This window comes from Fistularia commersonii, chromosome 18, assembly GCF_037954325.1.
Source record: "Fistularia commersonii isolate RoL2024-O1a breed Wild chromosome 18, RoL_Fcom_v1.0, whole genome shotgun sequence".
Lineage (NCBI taxonomy): Eukaryota > Metazoa > Chordata > Actinopteri > Syngnathiformes > Fistulariidae > Fistularia > Fistularia commersonii.
Window position 1 is genome coordinate 16747999 of NC_141301.1, and position 20452 is coordinate 16768450.

A 20452-nucleotide genomic window follows, 5' to 3' on the forward strand; every position below is an offset into this window, starting at 1 on the left:
CAAGCATTCCTGGTTGGATTCCCGGCTCCTCCTCGCGTGTCCAGGGGTTGCTGAGCGAGACACCGAACCCCAAACTGCAGCGTACTGCTCAAGCTTCATCCACGACGGGTCATTGCAGAGAACGAATATCCCCACGAGGAATTAATAAAGATAAAGAATAAATGATTATCATTATTATTACACTGAATGATGGGAAGCTGGACCAGAGCTCCCCTGAACTCTGGAGGACTCCCAGCCATTTTGACTTGATTAACGTCAAGTAACACTTGCAATCAATCCTTTCTGCTTGAAGGTTTCCAACCTGTCAGAATAGCATCATTACCCTGCCCTCTCGTGCTCATGTCACCAACATGCAGGCTTAACATTGATCTGAGAACGATGAGTGCTCAGGCACCAGTAAGAATGATCTCTAGTCCCAATCATCGTGACAATGATGTGTGTCCAAGAGCTTTGACTCAGACACATCTGACGAAGCAGAGTGAAACAGACACGTCACTGAGGCTTTTCTTCAGATTTTAAATGTCCGCTCGCACGTTCGGCTCCTTCCGTTTGGATGGAATCAGTTTGTCAAGTCACACGGTTCTCACCAACTTTCACCTCTCGCTGAACAGCCAATCGTCATTGCCCTGCACTTCGCACTGCTTGGACACCATCGCACACGCCACCTTCAAGAAACTGAGAGAGAATCCGAGTCCGTGACTCTGAGCTGGTTCTGAACCGACTCTTTTTCCTTATTTCGTTTCAATTGCGATTCAAAAGGGACGGATGAAAACAAGCAAGGGGGTCTTCGAGGGGAACGCTAAACCTCCGTCTCTCCACGGACGGACAGGAGAGGACTGGAGGAGACGGTCTCTTCTCATAACTGCAAAATCACACTCCTCAAAAACAGGTAATGTGGTTGTGAAGGCTGGGTTTCCTGCTCCCAAACGCCTGACCGCGCGCAGGCTCTCCGTCAGAGCCGCTCACTTCGGCCCGAGGTCTGGATGGGATTGGTGGGAGAGAGTCCAGAATCAGGAATCGAAAGGAAAACCAGCGGGGCGGCGATCGGATCGGGCTGCAGGCGAGGCTGCTCGGGTGAGCGACGGCAGGTGTGAGGAACGTTCGGCTCCTCAGCGCGTAGACCGACAGCACTGCCGGCCCATCGGGCGGGGAGGGCTTTCATCCACAGCTGTTCCTCCTGGCTGGCTTTGAAGCCGCTGTCCGCAGGCCTCGTACATTCATTCAGCTCCATAGGAGAGCGTTTCATCGTCCAGCTCGGCGGCCTTGTAAGTTCTCCTTGCGCGGCCCGTTGAGTGAAACAACAGCAGAGCAGCTCAGAACCCCGGCGATGTTCTCTCAGGAAATGTGACAGTGTAGGTGTGAAATAAATCTGATTGTCAATAGGATATGTCCATGGTCCGGCGACACAGGGCAGAGAACCCGTGTTGAGGTCCACCCTCTTCCGGCTGATTTTCTGTGTTTTCAAGTAAACCTTCAGTACGGGCCGACCCTCCAAAGCTGCGGTTCATCCGCTCGCAAGCCTTTGACGCAAAGGGTCTGCTGCGAGCGCTCCAAACACCAGGTACTGACGGTGCTGGGCTCTTGACAGGGTGCAAGGGGGTCTGACGGACCGACCGCACCGGGATGTCCAGGGGCTTCGGCTCAGGATTTCAAAGGCTACAGCTACATGGCCGGAAGCAGCATGTCTAAGTGTGACAGAGGTAAGTTCGAATAAGCAAACCTCAGAATGGGAAAAAATTTCAAGGTGAAACCTGTGCCTTTAAAGACCAATTAATGCGTGCTGCTAAACTTTATTAAGGCTAAAATGGAAAATATTGGCACGGCATGTGTAGAGAAGTCACTGAAGTGTGATAAAATTTACAATTTAAGCGTTCCATCTTGAAGAAAACCTTTTTTACATTGTATCTATTTCCTTGTCCAGCTGCCAAATAGTCTCGAAATAATAACGGCTAAACCTGAACTAACTAAAGCAATGAACTACTGTCTAACAAAATTTTTAAATTTTTATTTGTGGTGTCCTGTAAATCCCAACCAGGCTCCCGGTAACATACAGCCTTGTGTAATCAGCATTTTCCAGGCTTGAGAACGGATATCTTGGTTAGAGCCCGCTTGTTCAAATGAATCTTACCTGAATTAAAAATATAACATTATGAAATATAGTATATGAATATAAAATGATAGTATTGAAACGAATCACGAAATATGATCTTTAAATGGTGAAAACTGCATTAACAATTTGAAATTCAAATGCTTCATTGATAGAAATGTGCAGAATGTTATGGAATCCAGCAAGAGCCTCCAGGTCATGACAGCCTGCTGCGGGTCACGATAGGCTTTTAGAGGACACTTTGTTCTGCAGGGTCTCTGAGAGGTTTGGAGGGTGGCCAGGAGGGACCCCCCTCAGTAAAGGCGTAATGAGGGAACGCCGCGCTCCGCAGCGTCCTATCAAGTGAAGAATCCAATAACCGATTATCTTCATCCCTGGGACAGGAGGCATTGGCGGAGCAAAACAAACCGGTGCGGGTGGAATGGCTTTTGTGGCGCTGAAGAGGAGCCTCCTCCACCTCGGCCCACAGCCTCTCCTGTCCTGAGGAAACACCTCTGTAAGCCGACCAGGTCAGGCTCAAGCTAACCCAGTGTCCCTTTCTGCAGTGATGACCGGTAATCTCTTTAGTGATGTTCAGCTAGTCTCCACAAAGTCTGCTCTCCTTCAAACCCAAACATGAATCCGATTGAATAAAGCTCAGCACACCAGAGGCGCTTTAGTGACACCTAGTGGACATTCGAGGGACCGACCTGATCGATTCCACACGTGGAAGGAATCTCGCTTTATTGACCCGGGAACTGAAATACAACCAATTATTCCCATTCAATTCCAGCTTTATGTTCAACTTTACTGATATCGAGCAGATTTGGTTTGAGGTTTGCGCTGAGGCCTGGGCTGAGGTCCAGATTCCTGATTATTATGTGGATATTTGGTTTGATGGTAATGAGGCAGCAGTTGAAGAAGCCGCCCGGAGCCATGTGTGGAGATCCCAGGAGATCCCAGGAGAGCCCGTAGAATCGATGCGGCCCATTGTTCATTGTCTGAGGGCCCAAGTCTGAAGCTTGAAGAACATGGAGGGGTCTGGAAGCCAGGTGTCCACCAAAGGGCAGCACTCAGCAGACGTGATTAAGGCACGTGGTTTGTGTTCAAAGCCAACTCTTTGCTTTCTCCCGCAACCTTTAGCAAATCAAGCATTCTTTGAATGAAGGTTCTCCAGTGCTCGGAGCAGCGCGGCGGCTTTCACTCCGTCATCTCAAAGAAGAGGTCCAAGTTCTCAATCAAATTCGCCATCAACACTGGTTCTGAGGGCAAGAGCACTTGCAGTCACAACCTCTCACGAGCTTTGGGCGATCGTTTCCGAGTCGGCAGAGAGCACAGAACTGGATCTTCTGGGACCATGAACCTCAGCTGGATGTCTGGCCAGTGAGATGAAAGGATCCTCTTCCTTCGTTTCCCTGGCGGCTCCCTTCAGGGTCGCCTTGGCGAATCCACCTCCTCCATCTGACCCTCTTCTCTCACACCGACGAACTTCATGTCCTCTCTTCCTACGTCCATAAATCTTCTCTCCGTCCGATTCCTGCATCCTCTACTATCCTTCCTCTGGACTCCTCGAACTTCAACGTCTTCATCTCTGCTGCCTCCGGCTCTGCCTTCTGTCTCCTCCTGGGGTCCACTGTCTCCAAACCACCCAGCACCTCTTGTTCACCTTTCCCTTTCATTTTGGCTGATGGTCTCCTCTCACCCCTGACACTCTCCTCTGGCCATTGCAACCTCCTTGAACTCGTTTCTTTGTCTCTTTTGCACAGTGAAACGGAAGGACCCGCGGGTCAGCTGATTCCCACCGCTGCCATTAGATCCTACGTTTGTTTGCTGCTATCTATATCATTGTAAGTCCTGGAGGAGATCACTTTGGATATAATCCCCCTCTGCACAGGAATAGATGCGACGGGGCTCAGATAATCTGCTGCTTGCACAGTCACGCTGCGTGCGTTCTCCAGACATTTGGGTTTTTCTGGCCTCGTCCGCCCGGACGGCTTCAGATGTCTCATTTGTGCGTCTCCGGCCTGTTCTCGGTCTTCTTGTGGTCGGCTGCTGCAAGCTGGGCCGGGCGTCTTATCCCCGCCGCGAACACATCCTTTCCCCAGTTTGCGTGTGCAGCCCTTCCCCCACTTCCTCTTTTCTCTCATGGTGTGACTCTGAGGTTAGGGTTGTCATGACGATGGAGGACACAGGCCCGTCTCTCCTCTGCTTGCAAAATTTCTGTTGTTGCAAGCACATTGCACATTCGCTGCTGGGATGGCGAAGCGCCTCGCACCATCCCCCACCCGCAGCTCGCTGCGCACACGCGGACCACGAAAGATAATCAAGAATTGACGTCAAAGCCGTGAAAAAAGCTGTCAAAAGAAAAAAGTCAAAGGCTTTCACGTCTCCGAAACATACCGCCGGCCATTTTTATTTCTTGGGGGTCAAATGAGCTACAGGAGGAACACAGAAAAGGAACATCTGACATTCCTTAAAGACTCGCTCTGAAACGCTGCTTCCTGGGGGTGGTGTTTGAAACTCTCATTACTTCCCGTTCTGATCACCTTGATTGACGGAGATTACACAGACAAAAGAACGCCGCACGCTTCCGCTCAGAATTTTACTTGAGACTTTTATATTCGCGCTGTAAGCAAATGTCACATCACAAGTCAGCGTTGGATCGCAGAGGCTTCTCCGTCCCAGAAAGTGGACGATGGAGGGAGCAGATCTCTTCCTGCTGCCTCTGAGGAGGCAGGTGTCGCCTTTTGGCTGAATGTCCTTAAAAGGGATGAGCTCACAATTGGCAGCAGTGCTGTCATCTGCTTTATGGGTGGAGGCTTTCAATGTGTGTGTGTGTGTGTGTGTGTGTGTGTGTGTGTGTGTGTGTGTGTGTGTGTGTGTGTGTGTGTGTGTGTGTGCGTGCGTGCGTGTGTGTGTGTGTGTGCAGAAAGAGCACCACTTCCTGAAATATAGTATTCAAACATCATTACAATCCAATCAAATTACTGCATTTGTTGAGGATTTTGTTCTCCCACCATATTCCCGGACTCCTCCACTAAACATCCGTGAGAAGAAATACTGCAATGTTCTCAGAGAAAAAGAAGCGATGTCCTCAGAAGCCTGAGGAGATGAAGTGACCGCACAGTTTGATATGGCAATATCATTTTAAAATTTGGTGACATTTCTTGTTTCTTTGAATGCTGGTGATCTTATTATATTACAGGGTTAGGGCTTTCTCTATGGTGTGTGTGTGTGTGTGTGTGTGTGTGTGTGTGTGCGTGTGTATGCGTGTGTGTGCGTGTGTGTGTGTGTGTGTGTACGCTAGCATGAAAATTTCCTGAACGTATGGTTTGTGGGCGTGTGTGTGAGACTTTTCCTGTGTGAACCACGTGGCTCAGACGGGCTGATAAAAAGATCATGTTCACTTCTGGGTTTCTTTCTTCTGAGGAGCCCAATCCCTGGTGAGACCCGACGACTGTGCTTCACACGTAACACCTGGCCTCCCCGTGCACGAGGTATGTTTGTACAGGTAGAGTTCACGGCCGCCTCTTTAACCACAGTCTTCTTTGAAGGGGTTGGACGGCATGGATGCGTTTGTGAGCCGTGCAAGAGGCGGTCTTCATGGGGCCGCGGCCCAGCGAGGAGCCGGCAGGCAGAAGACATTGACACACAGTGTTGTCACCCATAAAGTAGAAAGCACTACTAAACGTCAATACACAGTGTAGTGTTTCCTACTTTATGGATGAGTACACTGTTGGCTGCAGAGGAGGCTCCCAGACGACGCCAGCGTTTTCTTTTTGTTTAAATGTTTGCGTCGCCTTCAAGGACAAACATGTGAGATGGTTTTTGAAAACAGTTTAATGAATGTGGGACTCTGATTACGGTTAACACAAGAGTTTATTGTTCAAAGAAAAAATATGCAGGACCTTTTTATTCAAAGTCAGACCTCAGCGTCTTTTGAGGCTGATTTTAAAAACGTAAATCCACACATTTCAAAGGGGAAAGTCAGTGACCTATTTTCACTTTTATGGCAACGATGTTTTTATAAATAATGCGTTCATTTGCACATTTACAGGAGGTTTCCAGTGTTTTCTCTTGGTCTTTCACGTCCATTAAAATCATGCAATGACCAAACCTTTTACCCCGACAAACTGAAAAACTACAAGGTAACGAACAGGATGTAAGGCAAACATAGAGAAACCAGGGAAGAAAGTGCAGGCTGGCCTTCAACGGCTTTTATGGCTAAAACAATCAGTTACTTTCCATCCAGATTGTTCCTGCTCTGTTTCTGCTAAGAAACTGGAGACATTCGTAAAACATGCGTGGGAATGAATGAAAAGGAAAAGTCAATGTGAGACACTGACCGTGACCTGCGTTTGGACTTTGAAAATTATTTTTAATCTTCAACCAGTGAATGTGTGATGTCTGTTCCAATTCTCTAATAAAAGAGTGACGCTCTGACCCGTGGCCGTTGAAATCTGTTCACTTCCCATCATATCCACGGTCGTCAAATATCCCCAGTGTAAAGCAGAATGTCTCAGCAACAACATAAAGACAGAAGAGGAAAGTTTGCAGCTCAGGCTTGGCTAAGAGTTGGCATCGAAAGGACAACCGAACGCAATATGGCCTCCAGGTCTAATCCCACGATAGCGGCTCCAGAAAATTGGACGGGACCAAACCTCTCCGCCCGCGCAGATCGCCCTGAAACGAAAGCCTCGTCAGCGGAGCCGGAGAACCGGGCAGTAGAGGGGGAGGTTGCAGAGCAGGTTCTTACATAGTAGAAACCGTCCGGATCCATGTCTCCCAGAACATATATGATGTCTCCCGAGCGGAAGCCCAGCTCGACCTGAGCGGTAAGACGCACCTTTAAAATATCTCCCGTGTCTCTCTGTTTCCTGCTCTCGGTCACGCTCTTACCTCGCTGTCTATGTTGGGCGAACTCTCCCAGGGATCGTAGTCAAATAAGGCCACCATTCTTCGAACCACCACGTCGTCAGGGACGCTACTGGCGTCACTCACATCCGGCGTCGGAGACGTACCTGGAGCGAAAAGATGTCGGTCGACAGCATCTCAGAAATCCTAGCGGCAAAGCCCGGGTTAGCCGAGGGTGAGGAGGAATGTGGCGATGCGTGATGGAGGCGACGGGCGGCGAGGCTGTTACCTGTGTGGTCCACAGGAAGGAACCCTTGCTGCATGAGCAGATGCTTCAGGTACTCATCGTCCACCGGTATTTCAGCCACCATGTTACTCGGCACGTAACCGGAGAGGCCGCCGGACTCGCCGTGATAGAATCCGTCCGCGTCTTTGTCTCCAAACACCTGGCGGGGAGGAGAAGATCGGTGTCTCCGTTGAGGAAGAAATAGGCCATGAGTGAGGCCCTTTACTTTCAGCAGCCCTTGAAAAAGAAGCATGCTAAAGCTTCATGTGACTGAGTAACACCAAGAAGGTCATTCTAAATCTACCAAATACACAAGAATCAAAACCCAATGTATCAGATCACCTAGTATCAGATAGTACTTATGTACTTCAAGGCCTCCTCTTCCTGCGTGGAGGCACTTTGATGAAAAGCCGTTTAAACATGTATTTGTTTATTCGCAAGATAGCTTTTGATTTCTTTTCAGGATTTTGTCTTGGATTACCAATAAACTCTTCCCCTGGTCGTGGGGAAACGTGTTAACGTGTGATAAAGATGGCTGAGAGACAGGAAATGTGCACAGTGACTCGCAGGCTTTGCTAACTCGGTGCGTTTCCTAACCAGGGGACATTTTGTCCGTCACACGGCACATTGTGTACAACACAAGTACCACGACATACCACCAAAAGTACCACGACTGAAGTAAACTGTAAGGATACCGTGTGCACACTTGTAGATTTAATGTTCCTCATGAAATACTTGTTGGATGTGTTTAAAAAGTACTTTTCCTGCTGAGTCAAGACATAAATTTAGATTCAAATACTCATAATACTTATCCTACTTATACTAAATACTTATACATACCCAAATATGTCCTGTCACCTTTTAGAACAAGTACCTGATAATTATTAATCAGTAGTCCATCGATTATTGCTCTAATGTTTAGGGAAGGCAAACCTTTTCAAGCTTTCATTTTCCTTTATTCAACTTTACACACACACACACACACACACGAACACACACGAACACACACACACACACACACATGCACGCACATACACACACACTCAAATATTTGGTGAAAACCAGAAATTCACGATTCTTTTGAAGTCAGTGAAGTAAGGAGGTGAGTAGTACTGCCTAGCAGTGTTAGTCAGGTAAGTAGTACTGCATCCCATAGTCCTGCATAGGGTATCTGACGCAGTACTGAGGTGAGTAGTATGACTGCAGGTGGCCCGGGGCGGTCGTCCTTGGAACTGGACATTCCTGGTCGTATTCCCGTGAAGCGTCAAAGCAGGCGAGCAGGACACTGAACCCCGGTCGCCACCCCGGGGCCGCTGACTGGCTGCCAACTGCTCCAGGTTCATTCAGACAGCTTCAACGAAGACAGGAATTTCCCGCGAGGGATTGATAAAGTACAATAAATAAAGAACTAGTCCTGGATCGAGTATCTAATGCAGTAGTGATGAGAGTACTATTCCATAGCAGGGTCCTGCATAGAGTAACTAATGCAGTAGTGAGGTGAGTAGTATTGCATATCCACGTCCGGCGAAGGGTATGGAAAGTGTCGGTAAGGTGAGTGGCACTCGCGGTCATGCCGAGAGGGGCATGGTAGCGGTCGGAGTTTTTCCCGGCATTCGGAGCAGCTGCAGCAGAGGGCCAGGAGCTGCGGGACGGTCTCGTACCTTGATTATCTGTCCCGGAACGAAGGGCAGCTCCTCGGCAGCCGTGTCGGGGTTGGGGGACATGGCGGCGGGGTTGTACGGGTAAAGGGCCACGAAGAGGCGTACGGCGGGTACGGACACCTGGCTCGCCGTCTCCAGCTCCCATTCCCTCAGGTCCTCCGGAGTTGCGAACCTCACTTCGTCGGGATATATGAGGACGTCCAGCTCCAGGCTGCTCTCCATGCTGAGCTCAGCAGGCAGATGGCGGCAGCAGGCAGACCTCTCCTTACACTGATCCTAATTTGAGGTAACTAAGCTAAGCAGCGGCACAATAATCCTCTTTGGAGAGATTGGATGAATCCGGAGCCTCAGTACTACCTGCCTCACAGTGGGAGGTACCTTACAAAGTACAAAAGTACTGCGATGTAAAGTGAACCGCGAGAGACCTACAAATGTGTGTGCAAAGTAATACAAAAAACATTTGTTTTACAGCTGCCATCATAGGATGATAATAAGAACTATTGTAATTATTTTTATTGTTATTATTATTGTTGTTACCAGAATTCTCTCAGGCAACTCCTTTACTTTTTGTTCCCTTTTTTATCTTTGTAAACTGGTGACGTGCTCAGAACGCTGCCGTGTCACGGCTCGTTCACGGAGTCGGGGCCAGAGGCTGCTTTTGGAGAAGGGTCCTGCGTGGGAAGTTTCTCAGAATGAGAGAGGAAACTGTAACTGCTGCTTCCCGTTCCTTCATCGTCGAGTGTGACTCTGAGAGGCCGGATGAGGTTTTTGCGCGCAGAAATATTTGAGCTCGTCGGAAACGTCTGCTGGAGAGACGGCATCGCACCGCATTTCTTCAGCGCGTTGGGACGATAAGATCTCGCTTCACTGCAAACGCAGTCTCAGGCCTCCTCTCATTGGCCGCTTTGCCCGCTTATCCTGTAACTGCTTGACCCAGTTCACGCGGCACTGAAAGTCATCACAGCTTCCACTGCTGACCTCTCACCAGTTCAGCAGTTGAGAATCTCCTCCTGCTCAACACCAGTCGGGTTGTGTGCGAAACAGTGAGACAGAGACGTTGGTAGAAGGATCTGTGTTCTGAGCAAAGTGTCCCGGGAGGCAACGAAATCCTGTTTGCTCATATTTTCTTCCACCTCGGAGTATCTCATTTGTACACGGAAGAACCCAAAGACGCTGAACGCTTCCTGTACACTTTATCTATCCATGATACGCACAACCACATCGGCAAGTTTGCACACGTAAACTAAGTCAGAGGAAACCGAGAGTCCGGAAAAAGCACCTTTAAGACACGAGCGTCACTCTTCCTCCGTTGTGCCGAGGACTACTTTTGCAACGTGGACTGTCCAAACCACGTCCCTTTGCTTCGGAGCGATTTGACGTTTGATGAAGGGACTCGGATGCCTGAGACAGAGTTAATGACACTACATAACAAAAAGATGAATATTCATATGTAAACAAATACATGGCGGCAGAGAATAGTACGGTCCACCACAGAGCGTGACCTCTTGGATTCGCCGGAGTACAAGAAGCGTTTGTATGACTGTTCGGTAATTGAAAGGGTGGCGTGATACGACATCCAGGGCGGGAACTTTGAACCTGATTCTAGGTCTTGGCCTGAAAACGGTTTGGTTGATTAAGGGATTCGAGCATAATGTTTTTCTTCGTGACACTTTGGTCCTCAGAAAAACAAACCCGTGTAAAGGCACTGCATGGCATCTGTCAAGCAGCAGCATCAACCAGATGGGGGCGCTATGGAGTCGGCCCTGTCGGTCCTCTCCTCCTCCCTCATGCTCCTGGGCCACTCTGCCGAGGCTGCTGAGAAAATGCAAGAAAAAAAGGAAACCCGAGCAAACAAAGAAGCCTGCAAATGCTCCCACATTTTTCAAGTACAACTGAGCAGAGACTCCCAGTCAGGCGTCGGTGCACAGATGCAGATCAGGGCCTGGGAATCTGGGGTTTCCCTGAACAGGTTTTTCAAAAACCGGAGTTGAAAGAAGACCGGTCAGCGTGTGCACTTGGTCGGGAGGGAATGGCGATGCAGGACCTGATCAGATGGAGACCATAAATCCCGATTGACAGGCACGTGAAATGGGAGATGTGCTACCAGGAGACCTCCTCCGGCATGTTCAGTGTGTCACTTTGTGTTGTCCACAGATGGAGCCGATTATGGTGTTCAGCGTTTGTTGCAATTTACCTTTATAGATTAGAGATGACAGATGAGATTAGATCTCTGGCGATCTCTGATCACGGGCCGGGGACGAGCGTCACTCATTTCTAAAACCAACATGTGACAGACGGTAGTTTCTCCTCCAAGAGGCTCACAGCCGTCAGGACAGACAACGCCGGTCATCCTCTGTGGCTGCGGGGCGGAGATGAGCACCAGCCACCCAACAGCATTTGGCTGCTCGGTGCTACTCGGAGGTGTGACCGGGCTCCGGCGCAGGGATGACGGGCATCTACTCTGACGAGGAATCGGTGTGAAAAGGTCAACGCGTCAATCAAAATACTGTCAGGTGTGTGACCCCTACCTTGGAGATGAAGGTCAAACTAATAAACCCCTGTCTCCACTCATCAGCCACTCAAACCTGGGCCACATCCTTTCAAGCCTTTCAAGTGTGTGTGTGTGTCTGTGTGTGTGTGCCAAGTCAAATGGAATTACGATACAAGCAGGCCTCGGCTTCAGCAGCAGGTTCAACTTTGCATCCCTTGTCATTGGAAGGCCTGGAGAAGAGAAAACCCTTCGGTCTCAGATCAAACATCATGGAAGTCCTTCCAGGTCCTCCAGACGGGGCTGGGTCACCTTCACAGATAAATATCACTCTTCAAGTGTTCCAGTGACGTCAAAATCAGAAGATAAGACTCCGCGGGGCAAGGAGATGTTTGATCTCTCAATCTGTGGCGTTTTAAACTCCGAAATGATTCACCCGTCTGACCGAAGTGCTTCTTTCGCTGAGGAACAAAACAAAGAGGAATTCAACTGGAGCCCAGATGTATTTGAAGTTCAACCTGTTCACGCAGCAGTCTCTGTTCAGCAAAAGGTTGTCTATTTATATCTTTTTTGAAAAGTGACATCAGGAAGGAGACTCTTCATGAAAGTCCACCACGCAGATGCAGAGAAGGGGGTTGGATGGAGCCCGTGTTTGGCTGTGGCGCCTCCTGGAGGAAGCAGGTGGAGGGACCAGAAGGGCGGGAGGGGCGGACATGATACACATGCAGACGATTGTCTTCCTGAAGCCCTCTGCTGGGGTGCTCGGGCCCGGAGGAGCTGCTGGAGAAGCTTCCAGAAGAAGCAGATTAGAGATGCAGATCCAAGACGATCCACACGCCTACAGGCGGTTTTTGGCCATAAAGGCCGATGAGTCGGGCAGAAACGGCGGCTCAGTAGCTGATCCTGTGACGGAGGACGGCCTCACATCAGAGCAGAGACCCTGAAGGTCCTCCTTTCAGGATCTGATGCTGGCAGGACCCAGCTACGCAGAGAGGAGGTCGCTGACAACATCTATCTTTAATGACTTATAGACTTCTTCAATGTTACACATGCAACAGTATGCACTGAAAACTCCCTACCAAACACACACCTACACACACACACACACACACGCACGCACGCACGCACGCACGCACGCACGCACGCACGCACGCACGCACGCACGCACGCACGCACGCACGCACACAGAGTAAGACTGTAAGTAAAACAACCTTTTATCATCCAGCAGAGAATAAACAACAATAAGCAGATATATAAACAGATAAAGGACAATAAACATATAAACAACAATAAACAGATAAAGGACAATAAGCATAAACAACAATAAACAGATACATGAACAAATGATAGAATACAAACATATACACAACGATAAACAGCTAAAAGACAATATTCATAAACAACAATGAACGAATACACGACTATAAACATATAAACAGATAAAGGACAATAAACATAAACACCAATAAACAGATAAAGGCCTATGGACATATAAACAACAATAAACAGATATATAAACAGATAAAAGGCCATAAACATATAAACTGATATAGGACTATGAACAATAAACCCTTTTGCACCTGGACCCGAATCAAGGCCAAAGCCCGTTGCTCTGAGCAAATTCTGAAGATATAGTGAACTGAACCGGACTTTTCATCATTTCATATCCTTATTCAGACCTGCTGGTTGGTCTTGGCCCTCAACCAGCTTCGGTCTTCATGTCACACTCAAGGATCCTCAGCCCTGGAGCCACCCACTGGCACCGTGTTGGAAAGACCAGGACTTGGGTGGATGAATGGATGGATGGATGGATGGATGGATCATTGGATGGATGGATGGATGGATGGATGGAGAGATGGGATGGTGGCTGGATGGAGGGATGGTCTTCATTGCTCTGGTGTGGGACACTGTCAGTATGTACTGGATGAGGAGGCGGGAGTCCAGTGAATTGTCGCGGGGGGACCGTGGGAAGTATCTGAGGGTGACGGAGCTGCTCTACATCCGAGGGTGGCGGGCAGGAAAGAGGAGCTCGGCTGGACAGTCTGGTGGTGAACGAGCGGCGCAGCGCGGCGCGGGTTCTCGTCGACTCTGGTCCGGTGATGGAGGGCGGATGGAGGACTTGCACCCGTCCTTCCGGAGGCTGAGTCTCGGTTCCGCTGCGCTCTGTGTCGGTTCTTGTCAAAGGTCGTTGCCGCCGCAGCCTCCATCTCCCAAGAGGCCATCGTCCCGACCGTCCGTCCGCTCCTCCTCCCGTTATGGAGCGTTACATCACCGCGCACACTCCCACTTTCGTGCGCGGTGACGCGGCCGTGGGGGGGCGGGGGTCCCGTCCGCTCGGAGCGCAGACAGACAGCAGGGAACAGCTGCAGCAGCTTCGCGCAGGATCTCACCGCAGTGCGATTGCAAGGATCGATCTTCTCCAGCAGAGCAGCTCGACCTCCAGAGAAGATGGTTGACCGCGAGCAGCTGGTGCAGAAGGCCAGGCTGGCCGAGCAGGCCGAGCGCTACGACGACATGGCCGCCGCGATGAAGTCGGTGAGTCCCGTCGCGCCGCGGCGGCGAGAACCCCGGAGGAGAACCGGCGCGGGGCGGCCGTCGGCCGGGGTGTCCCGGTCGCGTCCTCCGGGGCCGGGGGCGCCCGTCCTCCCGGAGACGTCTCCCGGCGTCGCGCTCCTTGGGCGGTGCCTCTCGGCGGCCATGCCGCCTGGCAGCGGGGCTTCACAATGAGGCGCTCCGAGGCCCGGACGCGGGGCTGACGGCTTCTTTATGGCACTGGAAGAACAGGCTGATTCTCCCGCATCTGCTCTGTCTTTGCCCTCCATTAACCGCATCTCCAAAAGCCCCTGCTGCTGGATGCCAGGCGAGGTTGCTCGGAAAAATCAACCGCTGCCCCCCCCCCCTTCTCCTCCTCTTCATCTTCATCTCTTTGTCACAATAATTGAAATCATAGGAATTGTGGGGGGGTTGGGGGCGTGTTAATGTTTTACCTCCGTGCCAGTCGCCCAGAGGCCATCTTTGCATGAGGTAGAACTTCATGAGGAGCCGGGACAAACACACGTAGGAGGCAGCAGAACCTCTAGAACATTCCTTGTCATATTGCAGTGAGTCAGTGTGGTCCCTGTGATGGTGCAGCGGCTGCTCTTCTCCTCCATATTCCCGGTAGACGTCCGTGCGGAAGCCGGCGTCATCTTCGAGCCGTTTTCGGCCAATAATCCAGTTGAGCCGGGAATATCCGTGGCAGCTTGAGGTAGAGAGGGGACCGTGCCGGATCCCTCGGCTCTCCTCGCCGCTCTGCGTTCTTCGCCGCTCATCTGGGCCTCAGATGTTCAAAAAGTGCTGTGTCACCCCGGCTCCTCTGAGACCGAAGCCCATCCTGGAGATGAAGGCCACACACGGATCGTCCCGTGGTTGACGGAGGGGATGAGGATGGTTTGCGGCGTAAGATAAGATAAGATAATAGCCTATTGATCCCCGCAGGGGAAATTCTGTCGTCGCAGCAGCACTGGGCAGAGGACAGGCTTCCAAGACATGAAGGTTAACAGACACGCAGTAGGTGGAGACACGCAAAAGGACAGTCGACCGTTGGAAGAAGGATGAAATCGGATAACGCGCCGCGATGGAGGACAGGAGCGAAGCCACGGCCGCAGGCAGTGTGCGGCGGTGCCGACGCGACTCGGGCCGGACCGAGCCGCGCGCTGCCGCGCAGTCACGTAGCCGTGGACTCAAAGGAGCGCCCGAAGCGTGGGGTTCCGCCGGGGGCCGGGACAGTCCGCCGACCAGAGCTTGTGCCCGCGAGGCCGGGGCTCCCTCCCTCTCCCGGCAACCGGCCCCGTCCATCGCTGGACCTCCCTCGCCGAGGGATTCCTAGGCCTTAGTATCCCAGGATGACAAAAAATTGCGTACGCATTATCTTCGTCCGAAGCGGCCGTGGTCTTCACTTTCAGGGATACCTTCTCTAATTCTGCCCCCTGGAAACCTCCCCGCTGCCTCTTGAAACATCAGCGCTCTCCTTTCCTTGGAGAGGACAGTGACGGAGTCAGACCGGGCCCTCGCTCACATTTGCATTTGAATGGGATCTGCAGGTCCTTCCCAGAGGGTCTCCGTCTGGAGAGGTGGCACCCGCCCCTCCATCCTCCCGCCACGTCCCGCGCCATCTTGGTGCTCCTCCGCCTCTGCCGGAGCCGAGAGTGTGCGCTCAGCTCTGCGAGCCGCCACGCGCGTCATTGTCAAGGGCTTCATCGCGAGTCTCGGAAAATCAGCGCCTCTCCTTTTCAACGCGGCGTCACCTCCGTGGCGACGGCTCGATCTAATTTTGACAATCTTAAAGGGAATGGTGTCACAGCCAGTGATTCTGACAGGTCCAAAGGTCAGATGAGGCAGGGAGAAGGTCAGTGGGACATGTGAACCTCCTCAGCGATGACAGTTCTCGCTTACAGCGCAGCTGCCAAGCGGCTCGTGGGAACATTTCAGCCGTCGCCCGGCCTCTTTCCGAGCCCGCCCCGCTGCCAACTATCTGCAGTATCCCTTCTCGCATCACAGCACGAGCCGCAGCTTCTGCCTCACCGAAAGCACTCGGCCATACGTCGGCAGCGCACTTTTGCCAGCTTCTCAGGAAGCGCGTTTCCAGCCTCGGCCGAGTTGTGATCGGGTGTTCCCCTGTGTCTTTCCTCCAGGTGACAGAGTTGAACGAGGCCCTGTCCAACGAGGAGAGGAACCTCCTTTCCGTGGCCTACAAGAACGTGGTGGGCGCCCGCCGCTCCTCCTGGAGAGTTATTTCCAGCATTGAGCAGAAGACCTCGGCCGACGGCAACGAGAAAAAGATCGAGATGGTCAGGGCCTACAGGGAGAAGATAGAGAAGGAGCTGGAGGCGGTGTGCCAAGATGTGCTCAACCTCCTGGACAACTTCTTGATCAAGAACTGCAGCGAGACGCAGCACGAGAGCAAGGTGTTCTACCTGAAGATGAAGGGCGACTACTACCGGTACCTGGCCGAGGTGGCCACGGGCGAGAAGAGGGCCACGGTGGTGGAGTCGTCGGAGAAGGCCTACAACGAGGCCCACGAGATCAGCAAAGAGCACATGCAGCCCACCCACCCCATCCGCCTGGGCCTGGCCCTCAACTACTCCGTGTTCTACTACGAGATCCAGAACGCCCCGGAGCAGGCCTGCCACCTGGCCAAAACCGCCTTCGACGACGCCATCGCCGAGCTGGACACCCTCAACGAGGACTCCTACAAAGACTCCACGCTCATCATGCAGCTTCTCCGAGACAACTTGACACTGTGGACAAGTGACCAGCAGGACGACGAGGGCGGGGAGGGCAACAACTAGACAGAAGCCACGCCTCCAGAACACACGAAGGGCCGGTGGACTTTGGCAGCCGCTTTTGCCGATGATACTACCGCAGCAGCAGTTCTTTATTTTTCCATGTGTTTAAAGAAAAGAATCAAAAGAGAGGTGAGAGAGGAGGTGAAATCTTAGTTTAAATATATATAGAAATATATATACAGTGGAAGGGGCCTCCGTCTTGTTGATTTTCTCTTTGACATTTGCCAAAACCACTGATCTGTCAGTCACTCAGCCTGAAGTGGTTGTTGTTGGATTGAAATGGCAGCCTCACACTGGCATCGGAACTGGTCTTGTCGTGTCAAGATAAGCTGCTTAGTTAGGTTTCTGCGAGATAGAGATGCGTTTGAGTCACTCCGGGGAGGAAGAGCTTGAATGGGTATGCCTCGCTAAGCTAGTTTGCATTGGTTCCAGTCGCAGTCCATCCAGGAGGGACGCCCCGAAGCCCGTCGGCGTTTAACCCTCCCCGCCTCCCCCCGACTGCCGGGACATGTTTCAAATTGCTTAAAACCCGCGCTCCGATGCGGACCCGGTAGAATTAAAAACAACAAAAAAACGTCTACCCCTCTTCTGTCTAAAGCGTATTCGGCGTCTCACCCAATAGTCAACTATGTCACTGGAACCATCGATTCTTTCGGCGGCGAATGGCACGAGCGGCAGAGACTTAACGAAACTAAATGGAAAGAAAAAAGACAAAAAACATAAATAAAAGCAGCTTCAGAGTTTGTGGTTTATTTCCGTGTTTGTTTTATTAAATGCACTTGCCTACTATACTGTTTCTCCAGTGTAAGACGATGACAACAATAATATCAATTATTCAATATTGTGCATGCTGGTGATGTATTTATATACTGTAGCTTGACTTTATTAACTTATACTGTGGGTGTTTAGTATTCTTATGGTTGACAAAAGAGCCTTTGTCCAATGTTCATTTCTAATTTATTTTCTTTTGATATGGTTTTTGATTTGCTCTACCAACATGGTGATCGTAAAAAATTGACCTGTAACGGGCGTTGCTATAGTGACATGCAATATGTGTATTTAATTTGTTAATGAAAGAAAAAAAAAAAAGGAAGATCAGTAATCACCAGTGATTACTTAACCTTACCAGCCGGTGTTTGTCACATTGAAGTATGATTATGATATTTTGTTGATACTTAAGCAGTATTTAAGTACCTTTCTTTCCTGTCATGCTCTCAAGTTTGAATAATGGTGACTTTTTCAGGCTGGATGTTTCTGTTCTGACTCCATGACATGGACCATGTTTGATTTCTCCAAGTAAACTTTCCTTTCTTTCTTTGTTTTTATACCTTCTAGCTGTTCCCGAGTGACAAAATATCTTGAATGTGAGTCATTATGTAGCAGTTGCACAAGAACCGAAATAATAGCTATGATAATAAAAAAGACTATGACTAAATTATAAATATGCCATGTCCATGGCGGTCTAGTGTATTGTTGTGTCGTCGCCGTGAGCCCGTTCTTCTGGAAGGAACGGCGTCGTAGCGATTCGTCTCCGTTCCAGCGTTTGCCCGACTCCACTTCTGTGCTATTTTCCCTTTTCCAAAGCGGTCCAAGCCCAACAGAAGGGGCTTCGTCGGGCTGCGCTCGCTGCTCAGCACCAAGCCCTCGCCGTCACGTGACGACAGCGTTATCGTTCGGGCCGTCACGGGGACGGCCCGCTTTGGCAAATGGTTGCTGCGAGAGCTCTTGACAATGTCCGGACGCTGCCGGACAGGCCCACCTGCGTGGTGCCGCCGAGTCTGCGGAGGATGACCGTTCCATTTGCTTCGTCTATTCGGATGTAGATACAAATGGGACCGTCTCCTCGGACGGGAAGGCCAAGGACAGGATCCAGAAGGCTTCGGGTCAGCCGGCCCTCCTCGTGCAGGAGAGCCTGCCGCTCGGCCGCCACGGCTCCGTGTCGCTGCCGGGATTTCGGTCCTGGTGCCGGAGAAGGCGGAGGCCGACCAGATAGCATGAAAGCTGAAAGCTTCAAACCCAACTTGGTGGGGCTTCGTTCGAGGGATTTGGAGACTCGGATCGCAAGAACACGCACCCTACCTTATGGAATTGAATAGGTTTGGAATTGTTTGTGGTTGGACTTCTTGTTTCTCTGGTTTCATTTCTCAATTTCCATGATTGTGGATGCAGATGGTTGACTCTGTCACATGGAAACACATGAAGAAAAGATCCGGAGGAAGAATCCCAGGAGAAAAACACACAGCAGGACCTCCAGGTTCAGGGGGTTCTTTGACAATGGGATGGAAACTGTATGGCTGAAGCTTCTTTGGGGGCCATTAAAGTGATTTGTTCATATTCTAATCATTCATTTCTTTCAGTAACAGCCATTTGGTCATTTGCTCACTTTTTAAGGTGGATTTTTACAGAACCAGATGACCTTATATAACCTGTGGAGGGTCACACAAATGGTGTGCTTGTGTGTTTGTATGCATGTGTGTGTATGGGCACGTGCGTGTGTGTGTGTGTGTGTGTGTGTGTGTGGACATCTATATTCCAATGGTTGTGGGAGTCTGGTTTTCCTGCTTGCATGCAGTGCCTCCTTGGCGGCTGCAGAGTGTGGAGTCTCTGTCAGCTGCAGTGCAGAGCAGATGCCGTGTGTTTTTAATTCAGCTTTGTTACCTGTTAACCTAGCGGCCAAGGCGATTCTCTCCTGGCTTGAAATTCACCAGCCGTGGAGATGGCGAGGCGCACGGGAGCAATTCACGATCCCGCGGCTCTCGACAGACCGACCGTGCGTCGCTTTGCCGTTTGGATTGTCTTGCAAACGCTGCCGTTTCGACCGGCGACGGAGACGTGTTCGATTAAGGCGCCTGGAAGTGAATTCAGCCCACGCGCTGATTGATATGCTGAGGTGGCAAACTGCTGGATCACCCGCCCTCAGACTGCAGCCTCCTGCTGCAGCCTGCTGCACTAAACCTTTCATAAGATGAAATTCTCTCCTTTGAACGCTCGTCCGCGGTAGCCAATAGCTGCTGAGCTCACGGTCCGCAGCCACCAATCCCATCGCTGTTGCCAGGGCTATAAAAAGTATCCCACTACCAGCCAGATTCCATGCTGCACTTCTCTGACACCTATTGCATCTTATAAAAATGGAGGCTTCAGAAATCTGCACAAAGATGTTTCCCCGATTCCACGATTCCAAAATTAGAACGTTCATTTATTCTCGGGCCCATTTTATCTCCCGACTCATTTGGACATGTGACGGGACCAAATTTAAACCTGCCAATTTCAGGGTGCTTTTCTATTCAATTGGATATCTACGTACATCATTTTCCATAAGGTGTTGCACCCTACATGCTGTATGTATTAGATATTCACATCGAAGCAAGCAGGTTCTTTAGTAAACAGAATTTACGTCCTCAGGAAAATCGTTCTTTACAGGTCAAATCCACTGGCTTTGCGCAAGTTGCAAAACTGTTCCCTTCCACCTCTACACGCGGCGTCTTGTCCGGTGACTTCATCTCGGGTGGCAGTATCTTCCTCGCTGGGTGGCGTGTTGTCATGAAGTCCAGACAAGGCACGAGCCCTCGTCCACATCGCCACGTCCCTTGCGGACAGAGGCTCCGGGTCTTTGGATTGGGTCTCTGTCGCCGACTGCTCTCCCCAGCACCCTGTTGAAAATGTCCAATTCATCTGAATAATTAGCATGTCCCAATGATGGAGGCTCTGGGAGACGCTAGTTTCCAAATGGTGACGTATTTGCGGCTCAAC

The 20452-nt window shown here is 50.7% G+C and overlaps 2 protein-coding genes across 2 annotated transcripts; one reads left to right on the top strand and one right to left on the bottom strand.

Moving 5' to 3' along the window:
- Positions 1-6628: 6628 nt before the first annotated feature.
- LOC147224617 (RIMS-binding protein 2) lies at positions 6629-9167 on the bottom strand. Its single transcript, XM_086164471.1, has 5 exons — positions 8888-9167; positions 7230-7386; positions 6986-7107; positions 6843-6914; positions 6629-6769 (listed from the first exon to the last, which is right to left on the bottom strand). The coding sequence occupies exons 1-5, from the start codon at positions 9107-9109 to the stop codon at positions 6704-6706; spliced, it is 639 nt and encodes a 212-aa protein (XP_086020597.1). The 5' UTR covers positions 9110-9167; the 3' UTR covers positions 6629-6703.
- Positions 9168-13648: 4481 nt separating this feature from the next.
- ywhag2 (3-monooxygenase/tryptophan 5-monooxygenase activation protein, gamma polypeptide 2) lies at positions 13649-18144 on the top strand. Its single transcript, XM_086164470.1, has 2 exons — positions 13649-13910; positions 16049-18144. Exons 1-2 carry the CDS (start codon positions 13824-13826, stop codon positions 16703-16705), a joined length of 744 nt encoding a protein of 247 aa, XP_086020596.1. The 5' UTR covers positions 13649-13823; the 3' UTR covers positions 16706-18144.
- Positions 18145-20452: the final 2308 nt, after the last annotated feature.